The sequence below is a fragment of the Anarhichas minor genome, unplaced genomic scaffold (genome assembly GCF_050575085.1).
Source record: "Anarhichas minor isolate MPS153535 unplaced genomic scaffold, ASM5057508v1 ptg000021l, whole genome shotgun sequence".
NCBI lineage: Eukaryota > Metazoa > Chordata > Actinopteri > Perciformes > Anarhichadidae > Anarhichas > Anarhichas minor.
The window spans coordinates 6,994,819-7,022,091 of record NW_027466467.1 but is presented as its reverse complement, the minus strand read 5'-3'; the positions used below and the strand labels follow the sequence as shown (position 1 = coordinate 7,022,091).

General features: G+C 42.7%; 2 protein-coding genes across 3 annotated transcripts; both read left to right on the top strand.

Moving 5' to 3' along the window:
* The first annotated feature begins 91 nt into the window (after positions 1 to 91).
* On the top strand, positions 92 to 13,989 carry mapkapk3 (MAPK activated protein kinase 3). Its single transcript, XM_076096240.1, has 10 exons — positions 92 to 843; positions 5,466 to 5,605; positions 8,585 to 8,649; positions 8,855 to 8,934; positions 9,051 to 9,177; positions 9,399 to 9,474; positions 9,600 to 9,724; positions 10,437 to 10,522; positions 10,637 to 10,717; positions 12,831 to 13,989. Exons 1-10 carry the CDS (start codon positions 547 to 549, stop codon positions 12,984 to 12,986), a joined length of 1,233 nt encoding a protein of 410 aa, XP_075952355.1. The 5' UTR covers positions 92 to 546; the 3' UTR covers positions 12,987 to 13,989.
* Positions 13,990 to 16,363: 2,374 nt separating this feature from the next.
* On the top strand, positions 16,364 to 26,930 carry pfkfb4a (6-phosphofructo-2-kinase/fructose-2,6-biphosphatase 4a). 2 transcript variants are annotated; one of them, XM_076095626.1, is made up of 14 exons: positions 16,364 to 16,418; positions 21,477 to 21,593; positions 21,737 to 21,833; positions 21,917 to 21,983; positions 22,090 to 22,164; positions 22,515 to 22,571; positions 22,668 to 22,789; positions 22,998 to 23,205; positions 23,292 to 23,438; positions 23,536 to 23,640; positions 24,420 to 24,549; positions 25,579 to 25,641; positions 25,752 to 25,816; positions 26,156 to 26,930. In XM_076095626.1, the coding sequence occupies exons 1-14, from the start codon at positions 16,364 to 16,366 to the stop codon at positions 26,213 to 26,215; spliced, it is 1,368 nt and encodes a 455-aa protein (XP_075951741.1). In that variant the 3' UTR covers positions 26,216 to 26,930. The 2 variants fall into 2 exon arrangements, with proteins under 2 accessions (XP_075951741.1, XP_075951740.1); XM_076095625.1 differs by lacking the exon at positions 16,364 to 16,418 and adding an exon at positions 20,150 to 20,449.
* The last annotated feature ends 343 nt before the right edge of the window (positions 26,931 to 27,273 follow it).

The window sequence follows — 27,273 nt, the reverse complement described above, 5'->3', positions numbered from 1 at the left end:
TGGGAAATATGACTTAACTGTTGGAGGGTGGTGCTTAAACAAACGGTGACAGTGACTGGCCATGTGACCACTACCAAAGGACTCCAGATCACCGGGAAGCTGAGATCAGCAGAATATCGTCACACTTCTGTCTGTTAAAGACTTCTCTTACTGGAATTAAATTTTTGTGACATTCAGAAAATCTAAAAAATATTCGGATTTCTCTGAAGAGATCAGCTTTGACCGGTTGAAAGAATAGTTATTTTTGAAAATTGGCGGGTATTAAAGTTCAGAGAGAAAACTAGCTGTTGGGCAGTTTAAGCGAATGTAATTTGTTTTATAAACTATTTATTTTAGATACAGAGGAATTAGTGTGTGGCGTCCAGTGCCCAGTCCATACAGTGGCTGCGGTGCCCAGGACAACCAGACGCGCCAGCGGTGCTCAAGGATTCCTCTCACCTTTACGCAATTACCGGAGGGCAGCGGGCGTCATCGCGTCACTTTGGTGAATTACTCGCGCTTTTTCTACTCCGGAGTACCGCTGGTGACAACAAGCCGGTGTCAAATATGCTGCAAAATGGAAACGGAAATGAGAAGCCGCTGCAAGCGCCAAAGGCTGAGGCAGAGCCGGACTCCCCGGCCGACGAGCCGAAACTGCAGCAGACCGCTCCCCCCGCAACTGACAGAGAGGACCCGGGCGGCGAGTCCACACACTTCGCCTTGCCCGATTATCCCAAAGTGGAGATAAAGCGCAACGCGGTGACGGACGAGTATAAGATCTCCAGTCAGGTTCTGGGTTTAGGGATCAACGGAAAAGTTCTTCAGTGCTTCAACAAGAAGACTGGAGAGAGGTGCGCACTGAAGGTACTGAAGTCACCTGACACACATGTTTGTGTTATCAACAGGGAAGTAGACAATAGACCCCTTCAGCTCTGTTTACACTCCCCATAAGTAAACTTCAACTTGCCCAGTCAGCACAAAGTTAGATTCAGTGTAGTGTAGGTCACTTACAGCATTATGGAAGACTTGTAAGCATTGTGTGTGCCAAATGATCCAGCTTGAGAAATGGTTTCACTTTGTTTGAAGTTGGTTTAGAGCTGTCAATCATTTTTGGAATAGTGCAGCATGTAATAGAGCAGAGGGATAGTCTGAGCATTTAGCTTTTAAATAGAAACGTTTGTAAATTATATAAAAGTGAGTTTACTCGTGAGTCTGTAGCTCAGATTCAAAAACATTGGCCCTTTATTGAAGTCAGATTTCTGTCACAGACATACAGGACAAACACTGAAGCTGTTAAACTGTTACAAAGTTGAGGCGGCAAAAAGAGCACAAATACCCGGCCTCAGTGATGTGAATATACGTGACTACATTTGAAATTATGGATATGATTTTACACAAACACATTTTTTCTCCCACAAGTGACAAACAAAACTCCTCTTTGTGTCACTTTGTCCAGAGCCCTACGCTCATATCAAGACTATGACTAAGACTATGGTGTACAAGCATGTCTGGGCTCTGCTTTTCAGATTTGGGTTTGAAATGTACCGAGCATGTTGCCCACTGAGCTCACATGCTCTACATATGGACAGGTTGAGCGTGAATCTCAGCCGATCACTGTATATCAGATGCAAGTTAAAGGCCGTGTGGTCACCCAGCCATGTGCCATGATATGTTATGTTGCTTCATGGGGGCATGTGGATTTTGACAGTGGCACCTTGTTCTGGGGGCAATGGAAACTTGAGCATGCCCCCTTTAGAGGCACACAAGCTCGGGTCGTCAGGCTGTCACCACTTTGGTACAGACTCTGAGAGATTTACTGGCTTACAGTAATCCATCTGGATCTGAGCTGCCAAAAACGGGCAGCAGTGGCACAAGCAGAGCGGAGCTGTAGAACCAGACTCTGGGACAGATAGAGAAACAGAGGATGAGAAAGAGAGTGAACTGCAGCAGACAATATGGACTCAACATCAAGAGATGAAAGAGCAAGAGGGATATAGGATGCCTCATAGAGTCATGTCAGAGAGGGAGAAGAACACGGTTTAGAAATGACAGCGGAGAGAAAGATAAATATATATATATATATATATATACTGTATATAAAGTCGTAGTAGAAACTTCTTGCTGGCTATAAAGCGAAGGTGTGTTAATCTGTGAAAATGGTTTGCTGTGTAGTCATGTAACTGCTGACTGCATCCATAACAGCATCGCCTGGTGCTCGACAGACCTCAGATTCCACCAGAGAAAGCTATAGCCGGCCAGGGTGACGCCAGCTTTGTGGTAGCACCACAAACCCACCACTCTCAGCGTCTGAAACAACTTTGATCCCTTAAAAGGCTTTGAGAGATGACAAATGAAACACTCATAAAATCACAATACACCTTCTCTATAATAGCCCTTACTGGCGTCTGTGTGTGTTTGTTTGCTCGTGGATTGTACTGGACTAAGTGACGGAGTGTACCTGATAGAGTTTTTATTTTACTTCATTACCATTCAAGCTAATTCACCACTTCTCTGTATTTTTTTAATCTCAAGGCAAAAAGAGAGCTAAAGGAAATAACCGAGAGTGTTTGTGACTGAGGAGAGTTGACCAGCTCACTGGCTTTTTAATTAAGTGTTGCTCTCAGCGCTAAACGTAGTGGATGGGTGGTAACGATGTAATCCACTTTGCAGCAGAGCTGGAGGGGAGCCATCCTGTTAATGTCATTCAGTTAAAGTCATCAGGATTCTTTTAACTTGGATTTGTCTGACTCCCTGGGAGGAGGGAGGACCTGGGAGAGCCCCGTGGTGCGCGGCAGTCCTCTTGAGCACCCCCATTAACTGTTAATACCTTTGGGGGCACATATTTGGCCGCTGATCGTTCCATCTTAGCGCCTGAAGTGCCTTCCAGCTTAGCACGCGGAAAGCTGTACAAGCCGCAGGTTCATGTACCGGCAATCCAATTCACAGTTCATGTGTTTGTGTGTGTTCACCACTGTGGTCAGGCACTGTGGTTAGTGACAGCCAAAGGGCTTGATTGTGACACATCTGGGTTTCCTCTGACACCAAACTGCCATAGAAATTCTCAATAGTTTGATAAGCTCTTCGTGGAAGAGATCTGGTGTATCAAAACCACAATCAGATCTTACGCAGGTTCGCTCCAGGCCACCGGTTAAACGAGTTAATCAGTCTCAGAGGTTTGTGCTCCATTGACTCTTTAGCTGCTCGATGTGTGCAATTCAAGCTTATTACCCGCTTTGACGGTAGCATGGAGGAAACATGCTGCAGGACTGAAGATCCATGAGGTTGTCGTGAATGAATGCAACGAAAGATCCGTTCTGGTTGAGGATATATTTTGATCCCCTGACTTTTCCTCTCGTGCCATCATGAGGTTGACGTTCATGTTGCCCTTTGGATGAATTGTAATAACTTTAGTGATCCCTTCACTTCTCATCGGGTCCATTTAGTTTTCTTCCAATAGTCTGGTTCATGATTAAATACCTGGAATTATAATTCCCTTTCCCTTGAGCCTCATTTGCATTTTGCAGTTTAGTGCTAATTAGCAAAAGTTAGCATGCTAACATGTTAAACCTGCGTTGAGCTTGTTATTTTTTGCACAAAGCCGGTATAGACAATCATTTGATCGAATGTTAACACTCATTGATGAACTGTATACAACTCTGTTGTAGACTTCATGAGCAGCGATTTATTGGTAGAAATTGTAAACCTTTTTTGTAAACCTTTTTATCAAAGCAGACAGATCAGGACTCTCTAAGCCACTAATATGTGAGAGAGTGTAAACATGCTGGAGCCATATAAGTGTGTGTGTGGGGGGGGGGGGGGCTGTTAAACTCAGTGGGCATTATCAGGTCAAGGTGTGTGTGTCTCAGTGTGGGTTATGCACAGAGATCTGATTGGTTTAGAGGAGTGTGAGGATGTGGTTGATTGGTTTATAGCACGATCAGGGACAAGCGTGTGTTTAGTCGTCATGATACGGCCTCACATGAGAAAAGAGTCCATCAGAAGATTAACTGTCTGTCTCATTCTCTTAATCGTCTCTTTGTCCTCCCCCCCCCATGTTTTATTTATGTATTTAATCCAATACAGTCCTCTTTTATTGGAGCCAACTCTGGTTCAATGCAGGAAATTAGGAAAGCAGCTCACATGCTATCTGCTCTGATTAAAGTCGTAAAGCTTCAAATGATACAGCAGACACAAACCTGCCCACTCCTTTGCTTTACAAAGTAGGACACACGTAGTTGTAGATCAGACGAATAAGTTACCGGAAACCCTCAACTTCTACTTTCAACACGCTGCTGCTCCGAAACACTCGGCCCTCACTTCCTCTTTGACGTTAGCGAGCTCAAACACAATGTTCTTTTCACATTTTGAGAAGTTTAAAGTCACCTGTTAGAGAACACGGGTTTGTGTGTGTGCGTGTGTGTGTGTGCGTGCGTTTTGTACGTCAATGAGTCAGCCTCTCTGTGTGTCATGTACTCCAGGCTCAAGCCTTGTGAACAGCAGGAGATCACTCCATTCCTGTCACATCCAAAAATACACCCTGACTGAAGATGTGTGCTATGTCAAGGTCCACCTGCTGGTGCGTGTGTGTGCGTGTGTGCATGTGTGCGTGTGTGCGTGCTTATGTCAAACGCACATCCTGACCAGGCTGCCTTACAGATTGTGTTTGTCCTACACTTAGTGGGTCAGTGGAGACAGTCAGTTGCAGTAATGTTACTGGGTCTACACTATTGAGGCTCACTTTTCACCAACTAAAACAAAAAAAGTAATTAATATTGAACCACGTACGACTACATTGATGGTATAGGTCACAAAAAAGTATGAATAAATGAAATATAATTGTTTTGACCAAATGATTATAATATTTGACATGCTGTTTTAGGTCTCGGTGATAGTGTTGACATTATCATTACAACATTAACAATGATTCTTTCTGATCAACATTAGCGCGCTGCAATTATCAATCATTTTCATCATCGATTGAACCACCTGTTATTTTCTTGATTGATCCATTAATTGTTTGTACAATAAAATATTCATCACAGTTTCCTAAAGCCTAAAGTGACACCTTCAAACTGCTTGCTTTGTCCAACCAACAGTCCCAAAGCCAAAGATATTGAATTTACAGTCATAGAACAGAGAGACGCAGCAAATCCTCACACTCGAGAAGCGGGAACGAGGAAAGAAAATGAAATGACTCAAACAATTAATTGATCAATCAAAGTTGTTGCAGATTGATTTTCTGTTAAATTTACATGAGACCAAAAGCTTCATAAATGTAAAGCAAAAACGTGAATTTTGTGAGTTGTTTAATTAGAGTTTGCTCTGAAACGTGAATTTTGACGATTACATGATTACATAAACGTGATGGGATTCCACTGCAAGTCCATCAACGACAATATTGAACCAGCGTTGAATCTAGCAATATAAATAAATATATTCCTGTAATTAAATGCATATTCATCATATCACATCTCTGTGTCTCCCAGATTCTCTACGACAGCCCCAAAGCCAGACGAGAGGTGGAGCTCCACTGGCGAGTATCAGGAGGACCGTATATTGTTCGCATTATCAGCCTGTATGAAAACATGCATCAGGGAAAGAAGTGCCTGCTCATCATCATGGAGTGGTAGGACTCACATTTCACCACTCTACCCATCAGCTTACACACTCTCACACTCACGCGCCTGACAACGATCTATTCCCTTATGTCTCCATATTTGGTGATATAAATAATGATTCAATTCTCCTGTGTCGTAAAAGAATTGATGAGACAAATGATTTAAATTGGGCAGTGATGAGTTAGTGAGCTATTTTATTATCAGGCTCAAACTTAAGCCTTACAGTGACTACAGTGCCTCCTAAATCACAGCTCTGCTCTCTCTGATCTGCCCTGCGGAGCACAGATCTTAAAAAGGAGGATGATGGGGAGTTATTCAACAAACCTCTTTCAAACAAACCAGACAATGGGAAGTTACAATGACTCTGCTCAGATTCCACAGGTTTCCACTGGAATATTTGCATTTGCTTTGCGGTGAATAAAGAACACAAGCTCCGCAGCGACTACAGACGTGTGACCCGACATATTTATTTGAACAAGAGGCCGCTGGTACAAATCAACACACTTTGTGTGATCGCCGAATCACATCTTTATATACACAGCAGACTGAAACTGTTGCTTCAGTTTTCACAGCAGGTTTGTTTTGTCTCAAGAAAATAATCTGCGTATTACAGGACTCAACTAAAGCCACTCTCTGCAAAGTTCTGTCGGAAAGCAATTTTTCCAATATATATAATATGTTCTTATGTTTTCACGCAAATTCGAGCCTTAAGCAGAAGCTTTGTGCCACTGGGAGCATGTTAGAGGTCCGTCATAAGGCCTGAAGACGCCTGCACTGATGGTGAGATATAGGGACAGAATTGTGTGAGAGAGAGAGAGAGAGAGAGAGAGAGAGAGAGAGAGAGAGAGAGAGCTTTGACGTGTATACATGTAGCTGAACTTTGTTCCTTTTATTGCCGCTCACTTGTGAATGGAAAAAAAACAGAATAATTCAGTGGAACAGAAAGAAACCACAGAGGCTGACAGCAGAAAAATGACACCGTCCTCTGTAACTTCAAGGGGATTTTAGATAGTGATTAACTTCTCATCATCACATTTAGTGACAGAGCAACTCTTTGTGTGTGTGTATGTCTCTGTGTGTGTGTGTGTGTGTGTGTGTGTGTGTGTGTGTGTGTGTGTGTGTGTGTGTGTGTGCTCTCAGTGTTCACTCACTGCTTCCTGTGTGAGCAAGGGTCAGAGGGGGACGGCGGTACAGTCAATTCACATATAGACTTCTCTTTCATCTATCTGTTCATCTGTGTGTGTTAGGAACCACAATAAGTACGCTCTTACTTAATGCTTAGTAACTTACCTCCGCGTCATACTAGTGCACAAACATTTGTCTGAGGACCGGAGCAGAGAGTCTCGGGCATCAGTGAGAGCCGTTTGATGAGTGGTTGTGATTCTGAAACTGTCTGAACTTTAAAAGGTTTAGGTCATAGGTCTCACCATTCCTCAGTTATTGTATTGCTATACAGTTTATTATTGCTAAACAAATTATTTTGTTATAAAACAGCTATGAGGAGACAAAGCAGCCATATTACTGTTAAAATGATGAAAAACATAATTTTACAAAATCCCGTAGATAAGAATATTTTGGTACTTTTCCTTTCTTCCGTATTTCGGTTCGGTTTTCCACTCTGTTTTTTTCTACTTTCACTTTCACGCATCATTTCTGAAACTGAAAGTGTTCAACAGATTTCCACTGAAAACAACCCACTGGCTCACAGTGTAAAACTGTGTATACGTAAGATATCGTGTTTTCTCAAACTAACTGTGGGAACGATTTCACGATAGTTACTTGGAATTTTGTATGGCCAATAACATGTCACTGCTGTAGTTATGTAAGCTGATCGTTTCAAAACACCTTCAGTGTACTTTGCACCTGTGAAGTTTACCTGTTACACTGTGACTGTGGTGCTGAGTGCAGATGCATTACCGTTTCCCAGTGTCTTGCACTACATGACACAAGTAGAAATGTATGAGGGCAAATCACAGTCAATATCCACGAGCACAAATGAGATCCGCGCGCGTGGTTTTTTCTTTTTGACAGTAAGTGGGCAGACCCCGTCCCCATTGTATCACTAAATTGAATTGGTTACAATCCTCGTCTTTGGATTGGCCGTATATCACTCCTGACACAGACGCTAGGTGGCGGTATAAAGGTGGCTTTCAATCCGCCTCTCAACACCACTCCTCTCCATCTCAGAGGTAAATAATGTGCTTTACTGACACTACAAACATACAATGATCTTATAGAATATGATGCATTGCTGTAGATTAAACTAACCAACAGTATATAAAGGAGGTACATCGGATATCATTGTAAAACACTGGCAGGGAACATTTTAATGCACGGGTACATTTACTTTCGGTACTTTAAGTACATTTTGCTGATAATAACATACTTGACTAAGGTTTTGAATGCAGGACTTTTACTCGTAGTGGATTGTTTCATCAGTATGGTACTAGTACTTTTAGTGCAGTGAAGGATCAATCATTTTTCATCCACTAATTCAGTGATTTAAGTTTGGGAACTCACTTAGCAAACAGTTAATATACAAGCAGGGGTTCCTAACCCATTGAATAATTGTATTTTAAAATGCTATGAACATACTTTGTATTTCATCAGCCTCTACAGTCTGAAAAGTTAACAAGCTGTCAGAGAAATTAATATTTTCCTCTGAGATGTAGTAAAAAGTACAATATGCGGCTGTTTGAGTTGCACATGCAGGACCTCTACACACACACACAAATGATCTAATTTGTGCTCATGGATATTGACAGTGATTTGCCCTCAATGAAAGACTTAAATTCAAATATGGAGAGCATTTAACAATTTGAAAAATGTTCTTCCTACATTTTTTTTTCTACAGAAGGCGAAAATATCAAAATGAGAAAAGAAGATTATTACTTTATTCAAGGTTGATATCTGTGATACAGAGACGACATTATGCCCTGGATCGTCATTTGTACATTTTGTAAATGTGTGTGTACGTGTGTCTCCAGTATGGAGGGAGGAGAGCTGTTCAGCCGAATCCAGGCCAGAGGAGACCAGGCCTTCACTGAGAAAGGTGAGGACTGATGGACTGTGGTGGATGTGAGAGAGAATAAACCGTTATTAACAGAGAAGAACGATATAAGGCAGCCATCTTGGATAACATTAGACAGAGAGTTATATATATGTTCCTTTCTGATCCCTGTTTTATTTGTATCTTTTGTTGTGTGACACTGGAATTGCTTCTGGTTTGAGAGTGTGTTCTCCTCTTTTCCTCCCAGAGGCTTCTGAGATCATGAAGGACATCGGCACGGCCATTGAGTATCTCCACCACATTAACATCGCGCACAGAGACATCAAGGTGCAGAGCGATCAAGAGTCAAGACCACCACCGAAATCATGAAGAACGTGATCCGTTCTGGGTCATTAAAGAACATTTTGTCATATTGTTTTGTTCTTCCTCTGCCTCCTAACCAGCCAGAGAACCTGCTGTACACCCTTAAAGAAAGAAATGGGGTCCTCAAATTAACAGACTTTGGCTTTGCTAAGGAGACGACGCTACACAACCCTCTGCAGACCCCCTGTTATACACCGTACTACGTGGGTATGTTGCTTTATCTTGTTTTTAAAAGATTTTCTTTTTTTTCCTGACATGTGAACTGTTTGAGGGAAGGCTTGGAAACATTGTCATGTATTCTGTATATGGTATTTCTATTATTTATTTATTTTTTGATAAGAAATACAATATACAATATTTTTTGCCACTGATCGCCATTATATATTTTTTAATCTATTTCTTTGTGTTCATGTTTTGCCAATGATAAGCTCCTGAGGTTTTGGGTCCGGAGAAATATGACAAGTCATGTGACATGTGGTCTCTGGGCGTCATCATGTACATCCTGTGAGTAATGGACATGGGGTTGGGTCGGGGGCCTGCTTTGTATGATTCATTTGGTATATGGATGCCTTTAAACAAAGCGTTCAAGATTTTAAAGGTAGTCTGTCTCAACCCGTTTGTCTCTGTAGGCTGTGTGGCTTCCCTCCGTTTTACTCCAACACCGGCCAGGCCATTTCTCCGGGGATGAAGAAGAGGATCCGGATGGGGCAGTATGAATTCCCCAACCCAGAGTGGGCTGAGGTGTCACAGGAAGGTGTGAAGCCCCCTCTCCAAAAAACACACACACAGGCCCTGTCCACACTCACACTTAAACATTTGTTTTTCTCTCCATTTCTAGCCCTGAAAATGTAGTTTTTCAAAAACATTTTCCAGAATACAACCTGCTATCAATGGAATGTTTAACTTATATCTTCAACCACACATTTATGAAAATATCACATCATGTGGATGAAGTACTGCACTTTGCTTTTAGACAGCTTCAGTTTACGTCTACACCTTTTAGCTTCTCGTGTCCTTACCTAAGTGCAGTCTCTTTAAACACACAATATTTTCCAACTATGGTTAAGGTAAACGATGGTGTCTCTGTCTGCTGTCCTGCAGGTCACAATGGCTCATCTCCAGCACTCACTGGCTTTATTTCCTGCTGCTTTTCCTTCAGTTTTACTTCTAAAGAAATACAACAAACGCTCTATGAGACGTCAGAGACAGATAACTCAAGACACGTCATGCAGCTGGTGTTGTCCTCCTAACCAACTGCGATGACAGTGCATGATGCTTTGCACACGCTGTCATTTTTCTATTTTTTCACTCGGTCTCACTCTTTTCTCTCAAGTAATCCCGTTCGCTGTGAAAGTAGGCCAGTCTGTCCCTGAGTCCTTGAAAAGCTCCACAAGACACACAATTAGGCATGTATGTGTTCTGCTGCTGATAATGTAATTATCTTTGCATTGCCTTTGCTCTTCCAGCCAAAAATTTGATCCATGAGCTACTGAAGACGGACCCTAATGAGAGAATGACCATCACTCAATTCATGAACCTCCCCTGGATTAATGTAAGAATCTGTGGGTCAAGTACAGATAGACATTGTATACTTCCTGTACTGCTTCCTGTTTGTCTGCGCATCTGTTTGCTCGTATCTACACCTGCGTTTTTATGCCCTCTGCAGAAGTCTATGGTGGTTCCCTCCACTCCGCTCCACACCACCCGGGTGCTGACTGAGGACAGAGAGCTGTGGGAAGATGTGAAGGTCAGAAGCACAACAACACTGACCCCCTCTGGTCACATATTCACATTACAACCTCACAACATTACAACAATTCACATCTAAACTCAAAGCTTTAGGTTGTCCCCAGTGTTACAGGGCCACTCCAGCATTTCAGTATTACACATCTGTAAATGTAGGGAGTAGTGAGAGACAGATTAAAAAAAGAATGGTCAAAATCAATGGGGCAGAGGCCGAGGTATCCTGACTTTTAGTTTCTAGTAAGGGGCAAGCTCTGAAAGTGCTGGATCCTACGTTTCCCAGAATGCAATTCAAGAGCATCTTATATGCATGCCTGGTAAATACCCATATGCTTCAAACTCCTCTCCCTCAGTTTGTGATACTCTTTGTTAAAATTTGGAGTCTCCAAGCCCAAACTGAGATACCCCCTGATGACATCACTATGACATCATCGGGGTCATTTTCTCAGCTTTTACAAAACTCGTCCAGAACCACAGAAGCCATACAGTATACAACCGTTTTCACAGGCTAAGTAGTACTCTATATGACTGGGAAACTGATTTTCGTGTGTAAAAAAAGTGGGATTGCCCCTCCAGTGATTATAATGATTACCACATGAAAGCCAGCAAAGGAAAATTGCTAATTTTATTTAATTCTTTTACACCCTTCAGTCAATGAAACAAATTAAAATGCTTCAAACCTTGGACTTTTTTTTATGTATCAACATCTTGATGGTCCCCCGATAGCCAATAGGGGGAGGCAGTGGTCACAGTCTTGTTTGTACCATGAGTTAGTTCAGTGTAACTAACATTTAACACACACACATACAGTTTTTGTTTAACACACACATTTAAACACAAAGGATCTTAGCTGCCCTGTGGTGTTTGTTTTCCAATTCTGTTTCTAGATTTACGCAAAGCAATGTGTTTACAGAACAAGAACGCTGTTTGCTCTTATCAAGTCACCGTGGGCTTAATGCACAGTACTGTATGTAATGTACTGCACAGTTGTGCAATGGCATATTTCTGCAGTGGCTGTAAATGTGAGTGAACATCATGGAGAGAATGGCAACAGGTGAATGAGAAGGTTTGAAGCGATACGCTATGAAAAGAACATTTCCTCAAAAAGATAGGGACACAATACGCCTCTGTTCATTCTACGTTGTGCAAAACATTTCACGGATTGCACTCCTCAGCAACCACTTCTCAAAAAGCACAAAAACGTTCTACATAAGTAGACTGACACGACTGACAAGTGGCTTCAAATCATGAACCATAAAGGATGAAGTGTTTGAGGGTTCACGTTTCCAGCGCTGGAGCTCTCAGCTCCAGTTTGCAGACCAGTCTTCTCTTGTCCCCGGACAGTGATGATTTGATCTTTCCCAAACTCATAAAAGTGTTCGGTTTCTCTCTACCGTGTCCACTTTTGGTTATTTTTACCTGCACTTCCAATCCGTTAGTGAAATAGGAGGACTTTGACATTTTGGGAAGCAGGCTTATTGGCTTTTCGAGACTCTCATGTCTGTATGTTAAGGTTAAAGCCAGCAGTCGGCTATCTTAGTGTTACATAAAGACCGGAAACTGTTGTCCAAGGGTAATAAAAAACACCTACCAGCACCCCTAAAGCTGGTGTTTTTTTACGAGGGGTTATGTGCCGGACAATGTCTATGCCAGGACCATAGACCCATAAAACGGCAACCTGACCATTTGGTGCTGGTAGGTTGATCTTATTACCTTTGAACAGAGCTATGCTAGCTCTTTCCCTCCGGTTCCAGTCTTAATGCTAAGCTAAGCTAACCAGCTGCTGGCACCAGCTACATGTTTACTGTACAAATGTAAGAGTGGTATCAACCTTCTCATCTAACTCTGCAAGAATGGGAATAAGCATATTTCCAAAGATATTTCCAAAAATGTTAAACTATTGCATGTCTGCACTGATTAGCTAAAATCTATTGATGTAAAGGGGGTAAACGATGCAAAGTCAATATTTTAAAAACTCCTAAAGCCCCGGTTTAAATAATTTCTAGGTTGAGAATAGGGTTCAACAAAAGTGTACTTGCAACAATATATTATTGCCCTGTATCGTATCATCGCTGCCCTCTTCACTGAACTAACACGCTGTGCCCTGTCTCTCACAGGAAGAGATGACCAGCGCTTTAGCGACCATGCGTGTGGACTATGACCAGGTTAAGATCAAAGATCTCGACACCTCCAGCAACCCGCTGCTCAACAAGAGACGCAAGAAGGCCGCTGCAGGGGCCAAGGGTGGCTCCACGGTCTGCCAAAGTCAGTGAGACGCGGAGGACTGTTGGTGGAAACCCAGGCGGGACAGCCGATTGTGATGACAAGCGGTTCACAAGAGGGAGTAAAAGCTGATTTGCGCAGGAGAAGATCATTTAGAGATTTGCCCGAGACTCTTGAGAGACTGGATGTCGAGGAAATAAAGGGACAACATAGGAACAACATCACAGTGAGAGCTGGACATTTATAAGACGTATCATGACATGATATCACCTGTTTCTCCTGTCAGTGGCAGACATCAACAGCTCTGTTCACTGTGGTTTTATCTGTTTTTAATCATTTTGATGTTTGTACGTCATTTTTAGACCATGCCAGTTTGTGAGAGTGTCTGTGTGCAGACATGGAAGTATTTCTAGTGTTCGTGTTTTGTGTATTTGAATGCTGGGTTGCCTATTTGAGGTCTCCTTTTGTAACTATGCACTGGTGTGCAAATCACACACAAAGAGAGACAAAGCAAACTGTGGACAGACTGAAACTAGTGCGCTCACTATTACCTGCGTGGTTTTAACGCTGTCCGTCAAAGCAACGCATGACACTGACTGTCTTGTTAATAACATCCACTGCCTTCAACCCGAGTGAGTATTTTTCATTGAAACAACAATAAAAATGGCCCCACACTTATTACCCTGCAGTGAATTTCACTCTGTGTCGCTGCTGCAGATAAACATTGTGTCTTCTTGATGGAGCTACGAGAGGCAGCACACAACCTGTCTGCTTCCTGTGAGTGTGAGGCCAGAGAGCTTCTTGTTTTAGTGGCGTAATGGTTGGTTGTGCTACATGGATGAGTTGTGACACTTTTCTTGAGGAAGGTCTTGCGTGTGTGTTTATGGGGGTTGACTTCGCTGCTTCCAGTAAATAGGGGCTGCAGTTTCACCTCACGTTAAAACATCAGCAGTGCAGCCTTTCGATAATGGAAACCTCATCTATCAAGTACATCCACTCCGTGTAGAAATTGGATTTGTTGATACGGTTGTAAATAAAACTTTACAAAGCAAAGCTTCATGTGTTTTTTTTCCGAGGATCTTGGAACTATTGCTTTTGTATTCATGCCTTTCAGGCTTTGTGAGGCCGCTATAAATAGCAGCAGTGGAATAGTTATTTGGGACGCAGCTATCTGGAGTTCGGCTTGGAAAGGTCAACAATATTATGTTTAGATTGTATGTTGAGTACCTTTCCCCCACTTTGATCACATGCAGTATTTAGGTGATGGGTTAAGGGAAGCTTATCATACAAACGACTTGGCTTCCCCGCAGTAAATACAGGATGTCAGCCATTATTAGATGTGGCCCAAATAGAGCACGACCTCTCAGCTGTTGTCCGGTGCTCCATGACTTTGAGTATAAAAGTTCTCAGAATAGAACAACAGTGTATTTGTTGGTGGAATTTTACAGAGTTTTGCAAATGATATACTTCCTCATGAGGTGGCAGTCGTAGGTAATTTTCCTTTATTAGTCAGCCTCCTCACAGAGACAGGCGCAGTCATGATTACACCAGGTATCTGTAACACCACTATGGTGTTGACATAGTAGTGTCTCATGCACATGCTATTTGAGTTACTTCACACAACAAGTCACTGATCCTCCCCCTCCAGCCTCCTTGACATTGGCTCACGGAGACACCTGACTACAAGTTTTTTCAGCAATATTGACAGGACAGACACAGAGCTAGGTCTTAAATACTTTAGTTACATTTATTTATTGTTATTTAGGGGATTCGATTGATTAATCATTTTCAAGTGTATTGTTATTTTAATATAGGCTACAGTCAGACACAGTACCTCCTGATAAAAGACATATCTCTCCAAAAACTGCAATGAAAGTTGTATATACATATATATGACATAGCCTGGCGTGTAGAGCAGACTGAGGCGTAATCATTGATTATTACATGGTCATGTAAGGTTATTTTTATTGGATTGTTATATTTACAGAAGATTTAGGAGAATTGCCAAAAAGTCATCCAAAAAAGGGAAAATGAGCTGCACAAGTGTAACCCCTAAACTCTGAGATGAAGCCCAGCGAGACAAGTCTGACTAGTATGTGAGTGTGATTGGGGGTGTGGCATGCAAGGTGAGTGTATATGTGGGGTGTTAGATCACTTTGCCTTTTGGGGAGGAAGAAAAAGTCGAAGGTCAGAGAGTCATCTGACCTTTGACTTTTTCTGTTATGCTCACTCCAAGTGTTCTCAAACTGTCTGAGATCCATTCGTTCCCTTTCTTTATGTTTCATGGCCTCCATGTGAAGAACTCAACGATTCCCTGATTGTGTGTGTGATTGTCTCATTCATCCACAGATGTGCAATCAAAGGCCTTATGCTTGACAATAAGTGGCACCACTAGCACAGGCTGCTTGTAAGGGTATAATGACTGCCACTGAATTATAAACCCAAGAGTGTGCTTTCCCCAGGCTACGAAATTTGCACGACTTCATAGCACTGTGCTTAGAGGATGAGACGGCTGGGTAAATGATCTGAAATTGGTGATCGTATTTCAAAAATATGTTCAACCCCACATCATTCCTCCTTTAAGTTTTTCAGCAAATCTTTACAAATTGATAAACATTGAACACATTGAAGTCTCTCCCACCTGAGCCATGAAACCCTGCAGCTCATTCACAGTGTCCACAGGTCTCTTGTTGTCCTCCATCAATAATGCATGTCTCTCATTTTCTTCTAACTAACCTTCCTGTGAATGACAGATTACCTCTTAGTAAACTTGGCACAGATATGTTGTGTTTAATTATCCCCTGTCACACCCTAAGTACACACAGATAGTCAACAAACAATGTCTGAGGCTGCACCAGTTGTGGTTTAGGTATGTCAAAATAAAAGGATGCACAGTAATGCAATCCAATTTTAAGAAACCTTTGATCAATTATAGAGATTTCCTTACAATTTGATATTAAGGACTCTCTTGAGTTCTGCTTATTCATGACAAAAAGCCTGATGTTACATCATTAAACATGGACGCCTTCGAAGTAGGGCGAATGCTTTTACGAGCACTGCAGAAAAACAAGCTCTGCAAGTTTGACTGCTGCTGGGAAACTTCTAACTTTTCCTGTTTTATTCCTACACGTAAACAATGCATATCCTCAACTAAACCATAAGTGGAACAACGTTAGCCCTGTCGCGACATGTGGGGACATTTCTCAGCAGTCAAGTGGTGGGTGGGGTGTAGGAGGGTGCAGGGGGCAGGTAGGCTGCTACCTCACTCCATCCAGTTTTGGAGAAATCCTCCCTCCCGGCCCGAGGTCCGCCTGTAAGTGCGTACTGTACTGTACGGTGAGCATCAGTGAAGAGAAGCGCTCAGCAGGCTGCCGTTTGACGCACGTATACACACCGCCAGGCGCTGCGCTCCATCAGACAGACGCCCATGATGAGGGGCTGCTCCAGCCGCACCAAGCTCACACAGAACCGGGACACAGCGGGTAAGACGCGTCGCTTTGAAGGCGTTAGTAGTTTTAATTGTGCATCTTTAAACTGGATGACAGAGGGTGGGGGAGATGTGGTCGAGAAGCACCGATGTGCTGTCGGTGTGTTTGCGCTGTCACCGTCGAGACCTTTACCCTACATAACAACAACAAGCGACAATCGTTGGGTTTATTTTAGCAACCAGCCTCGTTCGTAGCTGCAGCAGCAGCAGCTGTGCTTTCACACAGGGTCAGGAGCCAGGCGGATGTTGTTGGACTGCTGCCGAAAAAACAAACAAACAAAAAATCTCAATGCTTCGTGCAGCCTGAAGCGGATCCCCTCGGGTTTCTTTTCAGTTATTCATATTGTCATTTCCCATACGTACACTGATCACGACGGAGATGCTGCTGACGGTTGATGGTTTGCGTTTTCTGGCTGTTTATGCATTGTGTTTATGTTTTTGTTGTGATTGTACAGCTCGTGCTGCTGCTACGATGACATTATTATTGTTTTTGTCTTCCATGTTGGTTCTTGAGCTGAAGCGGCCTCTGATGCGTGGTGGCTATTGGTTTACTGTCGAGTGTAACGTTAACATACTATATTGGGAAATGACTTGTCCAGTGTAGTTTAGGGGCTAAACGCTGCTAGCAGCAATCAGAGCACTGACAGCTGCTGTGTCGGGGAGGAGCTCGCCGAGCTGTTTCCTGGTCATTACCCAGTGTGAAGTATGCAAGACACTACCGTTTGAAAAAAGGTGTGTTGACATTTTCACCACAAGAGCGGATGTGAATGACTACCCGAGCTACTTAAAATAAGACATGTTGCCTGACCAAGTTTTATGCAATGTACAGGAGGCTATGTGCCACAGTTTGTATGTTTTTTTTAATTCTGCAATGCATTGTGTTTAAGAGCTAAAGATATATCCCCAGCATGAGATAGTGTGCCATTTATGTGCGGACCTGATGCACCTGACATGTTTTATAGTCTACTTGCAGTCAGGGAATTTGAGGGAGAGAGTAGGAGCTATTTAATTAGAAAAACCTCCATCCCGCCATATTTAGGTCACAGGCCCTGTTGCTCTATAAAGACTGACTAAAGCTTAATATAATCAGTGCATCAGATAGTCCAGGAACACATAAACAGATGAACAGTTATCACCCTATCAGGCGAACCTGCACATTCAGTCCAGTACAACACCTCAAAGTCCTGTCTTTGTAAAGCCTAAACTATTCAGTTTTTGTTGAAACTGTGTAAGTGTGGAATTATCTCCATGGCAATTGTGATAGCAGAGCAACCGGACTCTGGCACTCTGAGATGGACAAAATATTAGAGACACCCTTATAGAGATCCTCTGGTACCTCCCCACCCACACACTCACACAATCTGAACATTATAAACATTGCATCTATAGGAATTTGCCGCAGGGCTGTTGAGTTGGATTGCATTACAGGTGTGTCTTATACACTAGTTTAAAAGTCTAGTCAACAAACACACACAGAGGAAGAGGGAGAGTAATGCTGCCATCTCGTGGGCATTGTCAGCTCGTGCTTGATGGAATGCACCCGCGATAATAATAGATCAAATACGTTTAAAACATTTGTCACTTAGTGATGGCTGATCTGTGGAAACTTGCAGTAGGCTATCAATAAATAGAGTGGCATTATTGTCACAATAGATCTTTTTGTTACACAAGATATTTTGACTTGTCAAAGCAGGAAAAACATTAACAATAGCTCCATTGTATTAAAATGTCCCAGTAAGTTATGACAGTGTGACAGTGAGTCAGCATGCACAATATAACCTGAAACTGAAGCAGCTCAATGGACAGTCATCATTAATTTCATTATTTTTACACCTGTGCTTTTCCGACTTGTGACATGTCAAAATGTCTTCTGTGAAAAAGGCCTGTTAAATGTTAGTCAGCAGAAAATGTTGAAAAAGGAGAATTCTTCAAAAAGAATGTGAATGTGATTACTCAAAGTAGTGGTTGGGTTCATACTCTATGCCCATAAAACATCCAGCCAGTTGTCCTGTGCCTTGCTTTTATTTTGTCACAAATACTGGCTCAACACACTCAGCACTGCTGTTGCTTCAGAGGTACTGGTCGGCATATTTTTGCCGTTTGTAGCGAGCAAGGCTTACTGTTTCCCACTGCTGGTTCGAGTTTCATACATGGTGCACAGCTGTGAGTGCTTATCGATCCTGCCATTTTTCTTTAACCATGACCTAAATCTTTTGCAAACTTTAGCAAAGCAGTTTTAGTGAACCGAACCAATGAGCTGGCAGAATATAAGAGTGATGTTTAGTTTATTTTTTCACCTTTTAACCTTTTGTTGTTAAAAGTAGAGGAACTTGTAAGCTGATAGAAAAAATGAATAAATATATAAAATAGCAGATTCTTTAAAAACGAGTCCAGTATAGACCCAACACAAGTGGAATGCTTTGTCAGCTCAACTTTATTTTTTAATTAATTTTTTATTTCAAATATTTTTTATATTATATCAAATATAGATTTTATTATATTACAATATATTACATTATTGATTACATTATTACATTGAGCCACAGCCTCTTAAAAGTCCTCCCTTCTCCAAACAGTTCTTCCCTTTAGGAGATCTCATAAGGGCCGAGATGCTTTGTGAATAACTTTTATCTTTCCTTGTTTTTGTTCCTCACTTGTTGGATCTCATGTTAACTCTAAGGAGGAATTTCGTTACTGATAATAACTATTTGTACTAGGAAGCTTAATGAATACGGCCCCAGGTGTTTTGAGTCATTCTGGCTGAATAGACCTCTGCTCAGGTTGAAGTTGGGCGAAGCTGTGCTGGACATCACCAAATAACGAAATAACCAGTTGAACCGGTAGGAACAATTGCAGTGTAATTTGACCCACTTAAACATGTACAGCGAGGGAGTAAGGGAGATATGAATCAAGCACAATCCTTACGCGCCCACACAGTGTTGAGAAGAGGTGAAATCAGGCAACATGATGAGTAAAAACCCCTGTGTGGGTGGATCATGGCGACAGACAATGGAGCAAATGACTATGTGATGTGAGAGAGGTTGCTCGTACTAGCAGTTATCCCTCGCGGCTGGCAGCTTAACTGTTTTGGTTCACTGCTCTCATCAATCCCACTTCCAGTCATAGCAGGCAGCTGTTTTCAGTGATAAAGCTCTGTAGGCTTTGTTACAGAAACAGCCGACAGACTAAGTTAGCTACTACCTGTCAAATAGATGGAGCATTTAGCAGCCAAGGAGGAGTCAGATATTTCAGTCATGAACCAAGGTAGAGTTTTTTACCTATGTTTGGATGACCAGAAACAGACCACCAAATAAACACCAATGATGCAATTTTACTTTTTTTAACTGTGTTTTGGTAGTCCTGCTGCCCCAAGCGGCTAAAATAATATTTAATTAGCTAAGTGGCTAACTAACTTAAGACAATAGACCTTTTCCACTGCAGGCAGACATCATTAGTGTTATTCGACACACATGGGCCTTTCCTGCTGTGACATCTGAAACATATTTTGTGAAAGGTGTTTGTATAAAAATTGCATCACTCCTTCAGCATCACCTGTTGCCCAAATAAGTCTAAAACGTCGTTTTTTCACAGTTAGACTTGTGCCCGAAAGCAGCTTTGAATATCTTGTGTTTTGTCGCTGAGCACTCAGCGTTGCTAATGTCACTTACGGTAAAGCAGAAATGCGCTGCGCCCGTATTATGGTCATTACGGCCAACCGTTGATTTCCATTGTGGCCTGACTGGAGCACGTGACACTGACAACAGCTCTGAGAGCGAAAGAGAGACCGGCCGGCGGATTATCTCCATCACCGCAGAGCAGCACGGATGAAACACCGGTCACATTCAGAGCAGCATTCGGGGAAAAGGCCCCGTGTTCCCGCCGCGGCCTCCTCCACCTCCTCACTGCCGGACGGAATGGAGGACAAAACACCGCCAAAGCCGCGGGAACTCACTCAAAACCCACTCAAGAAGATCTGGATGCCGTGTAAAAATGGCCTTCCTGAAAAGCACATTTCTCAAAGAAAGGGTGCGTATGACGACGTGGCGTCACTTGTTAGCATCTTTATCTATTTCACCGGTGGCGGTTTGGCCAGAAGCTAATGCTAATCCGTCCCCTCTGCATGTAGTATGTAGCATATATCTAAATCCGTTGTGTTAGCTTAACGTCTCTACGGTTATAAACCCGTGGACCACAGTTCGCAGAGTTCATGTGCCTCGCTGCTGCTGCTGCAGCCATCTGGCTTACTCAGTTATGTAAGGACTCGCATGATGAAGGCTGCTCGCATCGAGGAGAAAAGGACTGATACTAGCGGTGTCATTGTTACTGTGGGCTAAGTCAACCACCAGCTGTTGATAACACACGAATTGTATCCCTGTAGTGATGTGAGGGATTTGCACCCCCGCGTGGATGTGCCGTTGCATTTGCTGTCACTTGTCTGTATGGTCAGTGTCTCCTCACCCGAGGAAACAATTACAATGGACGGGTCTGTTTGTGTGGAGTGAAGTGGGTTTTGGTAAAGTCAATAACAATCAGGGAGGTAGTGTGTAATGCATGCACCAGGACAGACTGTCAGGGGGGTAGGTGTGTAATGCATGCACCAGGACAGACTGTTAGGGGGGTAGGTGTGTAATACATGCACCAGGACAGACTGTGGTGCCCTCTTCTGATAATTAGTTTAGTCTTTTTCCCCCCCATACTTTTACAGACAGGGAATATTAAAACATGGACATCATCTTACAAGAAAACATGAAGTAACACCCCATGAAAACTATCTCGCTCTCTGACCCAGTCGTCTGTGCACACACTGCAGCTGAGTGTGGAAACACGAGCCTGGTGCCACCGTGACCTCTGTGATGCGACTTTATCTTCATGGCAGATAACACAGGATTACACACCCATATCGATAATGGACAATCTAATATTTAAGTTAATATTGACTCTTATAAATGATAGTATAAGGGCAGATTTTGAAAATCGGTGGAGGCATATTCCAAGCTGTGGGAATAATCGTTGGACAAAACCTTTCTTTCCCCTCCTCATTCTCTCGTTGCAGTATGTATGACCAACTGTCCCACCCTGATTGTGACAGTGGGCCTTCCTGCCAGGGGGAAGACCTACATCTCCAAGAAGCTGACCCGCTATCTCAACTGGATCGGAGTGCCCACCAGAGGTACCACTTCTTGGGCTCGAGTGAATAGTTTTGTAGACGCATCGATTCTAGAGAATAAAGGGAATGGATTTTAGAAGGTGCATTACAAGTTTCATGCTAAGAGAAAGTTCTCTCATGTGTCCTTGCCTCCATCTTTGCCATAGAGTTCAATGTTGGGCAGTACAGGAGAGAGTGTGTGAAGATCTACAAGTCCTTTGAGTTCTTCCGTCCAGACAACGAGGAAGGGTTAAAGATCCGACGGTAAGAGTGTGAACTGGCCTCGGAATGTATTTAACCACCAGCCATGTGACCTTTTTAACATATGTTATCTTTGATCTTTACAGACAATGTGCCTCAGCAGCATTGAACGATGTGCGACAGTATCTCACAGAAGACGGAGGCCAAGTGGCGGTGGGTCAAATAGTAATATAGTTTTGGTTTAGATGGTTTAGGTCGGTCAAACATGGTGTGCGATGCTAACAAGCGTATCCATTGTTGTTCTGTCTATGTTAAACAGGTTTTTGATGCAACAAACACCACCAGAGAAAGACGGGAAACCATCATCCAGTTTGCAGACCAGAATGGCTTTAAGGTAACTGTTGTGGGAGGACATACTGCATTAGTTCACATCATGGAAATACAGTAGGACGCTCACGTTCCAATCAACGTAGCAGGTCAGAGTGGTGGCCATTTTTATGTTTGCCTTTGCAACCTTTGAGATTAGCAAGCTAACTAGCGGACAGGTGGCTATTAACTAGCTTGCCAATTAAGCCGTGCTTTAATGCTACACTGGTTACAAAAACACAACTGAACAGCGGACTTGTGGCCAGCTGTCCCTCTGCATCACTCCCTAATGCTCAGTAGAAAGACATGCTAGCTAACTAACTAGCCATGGTTGACATTCACACTGAGCTTGATTAGTTCCTTCTCCTCGTTTCTCAGGTGTTCTTCGTGGAGTCTGTGTGTGAAGACCCAGATGTCATACAGGAGAACATAGTGGTAAGTCAATGGGTTTATCTGTTTATTTCATCTCAAGAGAGAAAATTAACTCCCGTCCAAGTTGTGCTCACTCCTCTCTGCTGTTTCTCTGTTCAGCAAGTGAAGCTGGGAAGCCCCGACTACACCAACTGTAACACGGAGGAAGCGGCAGAAGATTTCATGAAAAGGATCAAGTGTTATGAAAACTCCTACGAGCCGCTGGATGAAGTCCTGGACAGGTGAGGGGAAAGCTGGTGTGGAGAGTGTGTTTAGTAAAGATGTCCTAGCAGTGGGAAAATATGGGCTCAACTAGCTTAGCATATTAGCATTGTCAAATATACTCGGGTCATTTCACAACTAATTATGCTGTGGTTCTCAAATCTGTGCACGGGTTCGTCTCCGTCCATGTTAAACAGGAGGCTTAACGTTTCTGTGATCTCCTCTCAGGGATCTCTCCTTCATTAAAATCATGGACGTCGGTCAGCGCTACTTGGTCAACAGGGTGTTGGACCACATCCAGAGCCGGATAGTCTACTACCTCATGAACATTCACATCACGCCGCGCTCCATCTATCTGTGCCGCCACGGTGAGAGCGAGTTCAATGTCCATGGTCAAATCGGTGGAGACTCTGGCCTCACGCCTAGAGGGAAAGAGGTATATCTGACTTTTTTCATCAATGTGTCTTCAGTTTTTATCACTTGACTAGAAGAGATGGTAACATCTCTTTCTTCTCCGTGCAGTTTGCCAAGAAGCTGAGCCACTTCATCCAGTCTCAGGGCATCAGCGACCTGAAGGTGTGGACCAGTCAGATGAAGAGAACCATCCAGACGGCCGAGGCTCTCAGTGTGCCCTACGAACAGTGGAAGGTCCTGAACGAGATCGATGCTGTGAGTACTACGTCCTCGACTGCTAAGCAAGCACAGCTGTCTGCTTGCATGCGTGCGATGTTAACAAAAGTGTAATCTGTGTGTGGTGTCATTTTAGGGCGTGTGTGAGGAGATGATGTATGAGGAGATTCAGGATCACTATCCTCTGGAGTTTGCTCTGAGGGACCAGGACAAATACCGCTATCGCTACCCGAAAGGAGAGGTCAGTGGCTAAAAGTCAACTTAATATGTTTTGTCTAATGATGTTGTTGTGTAACTGTTCTTGTATTTTAACATTGAAGTAGCATGCTTGTGGACAGTGTGTCTGTTTTTAATGTTTCAACTTCCCAATGCAGAGTCTGTCCTCCTTTGTGAAGATAAGGAAGCTCTCTCACTCTCTCTCTCTCTCACTCACTCACTCTCTCACATATATATTAAAAACTCACACGTCACGACAAACCCAATAAAACTGTGTCCACATGGCCACTGGCCACTTACACTCTGCTAATGAGCCTCAACGTGGACGAGCAGCCTCATAGAATGATTTGGCTAAACACCAGATTACAGTAAACAAAGACTTCACATTAGTCTGTGTGTGTGTGTGCAAGAACTGTGTGGTCAGCTTGCTTACTGTGTGTCTGAATGCCTGCTGGTCTGTTCTCACCTTACGTTCATCCCATTACCACTCCATTAATCCAACACAGGAAGATGGATGTGGGCATTGGCTGGCTGCCCAGGCGCACAGGGCTTTGGAGAATCTTGTTAAAGCTGGTGCTGGTCTAGACGGCCTAGATGGATTTTTCCACCTGCAAAAGATGTAAATCAGTTTAAGAGATTGATTATTCAGCAGACTGTGAGGAGAAAGTGGATTGTGTGGAAGTTTTAATTTCCTGATTTACGACTTTCTTCGTTTTATTCCATTCTTTTATTTCGATTTCAAATGTAAAGGTGTCGGTTTGCGCTTTCTCTGATTTGCCTCTTTTGCCATCTGTTGTGACTCAGTCCTATGAGGACCTGGTGCAGCGGTTGGAGCCGGTCATCATGGAGCTGGAGCGGCAAGAGAACGTGCTGGTCGTCTGTCACCAGGCCGTCATGCGCTGCCTGTTGGCCTATTTCTTGGACAAAACAGCAGGTCAGTCCTTAAACTGAACCCCTGAAGGCAGCGCTCGTTAAATCAGACACTTGACTTCTTCAGAGGTGGTGGGAGATGGAGGAAGTCACTAAATCCACTCGGTAGAAGTAGATAAAGTAAGTTGAGGGAAAAGCATGGTTTAATACCTCACACCAAAAAAATAACCAGTAGAATGAAGATTACATAAGATTATCTTGAAGGCACATCTTCCCTTCACCGTAGTAAAGTATTTCTGACTCATTTTGAATAAATCACTGGATCAAATGTTTTGTACACCGTGAAACGTTCAGTGTAAAGCTGTGACATACTTCCACAGTGACCAGATTGAGAAGTGTTTCACGCTTTGCTGACTGACCTGATTCCCATGTTGTAGACCAGAGAACTGCAGCAAGAAAATATGATTAAAGATGAGATTTAGTTTTCTTTCATTCCATTTTTTTCTTTAAAAATACTACAGTTTATATTGTATATTTCAAGACTATAGATGACTATGATTAGGATTTTATTGATACTAGTGTGTTCCGATACTTCATACATACTCTTCTCTGCTCTTTTTTTTATTTTTATAAAATATAAAAATGTAGGAGTAATATTAGAACAGGTGTAGAATGTATTTATTTTTAAACATAACAAACCACTGAGTGACGCTTAAAAAGAACAGTAACAGAAATCCTGTTCACTGTCCTATTGCTGCTAATTCTGATTAGCTTCATAAAGATTAACTGTTGGACTAATTAGTGCTCTGTGGCTTGAACATACCAGTGATTAACGGGACACTGCGGACACAACAAGGTAATGCTGGTTGAACAGGCATTTTAATAAATTACAAATAATTAAAGTTTTCATTGCACTTACTGTAACGAATGTATTTGTGTTAACTCGAACAATATCTTTACCTTCCCACTCCTGTCCTTGCTATAAACATTACTCCTTGAAGATCACAAGTTATAGATTAAAAGAAGTAGTGTATGCAAGTGTTGTTCAGGAATAAGAGTTCTTTGTTTGATGAATGTGTTTGTCTCCACACAGAGGAGCTGCCCTACCTGAAGTGCCCGCTGCACACTGTGCTGAAGCTAACGCCAGTGGCCTACGGTGAGACTGGTCTCCTGTTGGCTTATATTGCACGTGATGAATCTATTTCTAATTAAAATAAAGAGGGGAAAAGAACTGAACTAATAGAAACAAATGTTCTGTCTGCTCAGGCTGTAAAGTGGAGTCCATCAGCTTAAACGTGGATGCAGTCAACACACACAGAGAAAGGCCGGAGGTGGGTATATTGTTAACAGCATACACACACACACCCAGCAAGCGCACACACTGAAGCCGCTTTGTAAAAGGAAGATGGTTCACAGACAGGTTACTACGACGGCCTCAGGTGCCGGTTGCACCAACAGGTCTAATGTCGGTCATTACTAAGCCCGACCTAATAGTTACTTTTTGCACCATCTAGGCTTAGTCAGGAGCTGGCGGACGCGTAAGTGACGGATGCATAAACACGCCTCTAAACGTCCGGGTCTTAGCTTCGTCTGTGTGCAGTGGATTTAGTATCTCCGATGTGTTTTCATCCCTCCCCCTCTTTGTGTGTTTTGTTTTTTTTATCAAACAGAACGTAGAAGTGTCGCGGATGTCAAAGGAGGCTTTGCTAACAGTGCCAGCTCACCAATGAGGCAGTCCCCCCCCCCCCCCACACCCCCCATCCTCCTTCACCCGTCTTTACGCACACTGTACCGGGCAAACTCAGCAACCTCTAGTTCTTCTCCACCTCCCTTTGATTGAATCACCCTCCGCTGTTCTGATCTTCTCCACTTATATTATAAGACATGATGATGATGATGATGATGATGGTAATTGACTGGAATCCAGTTTCTAATTTTGACGCGGATCTTGTGTCTCGAGCACGTTCTCCCATTTTTGGAGAATGAATGAAAAGCCGATGAAGTGTTTCTGAACTGATGCCGTAATCCAAAGTGTGAAGCATTGAAATTGAAGCACCTTTTGTTTGTTGTGATGTAGTTTGTTTTCTTATAGATTTTGCCTTTTGAACTTGTTTTACGATGTTAACTTTTAGCGGTCTTCTTTGTATTTCTGTTGGTAGAAGTCGGGTCGCTCTACTCTTAGTTTTACAGCTTTGCACAACCCAAAACAAAATTGTGCCTTTTTATATTTTGCACATAAACTAATCAACTCTGTTTATTTTCTTATTAAATGTCCTCTATTGCAGCTTGTCTGTAGCTTTAGGATGGTTAGCACTGGCTAATGAAGATCGAAGCACATTCATACTTTGTTTCATTGTTTTTTTTGTTGAATGTGAAGGTTCTTAAAGTATAATACATAAGAGGAAATATTTCTGTTTGTTTCTAAATAAACTCAACTCAACCGTTTCCCTTCTTGTGCCTCATTTTAAGAACATTTGAAATGAAAAGAGCTTTCCTCTCTAATATCCGAAAGTTGGAATCATGGGTTGACTTATTTATCTTGAATCGAGGTCCTTGATGGTTTATCTTGAGATAAAATATGTCTAGACTGCTGAGCTGGATGTTTCTTACTCTTAATACTTGAGGATCAAAAGTGACAGACCACTTCCTTCCTATTGGTACGATCCACAGCGTTTCCCTTCCTGCGTACTGTGCTGTGAGAACTGAAGACTCCGAGGTTTCCCCCCCCATTCATTCATATGCAAAGACTCCACTGGGATGCATAAGAAAGTGCTGCCATTCATCACCC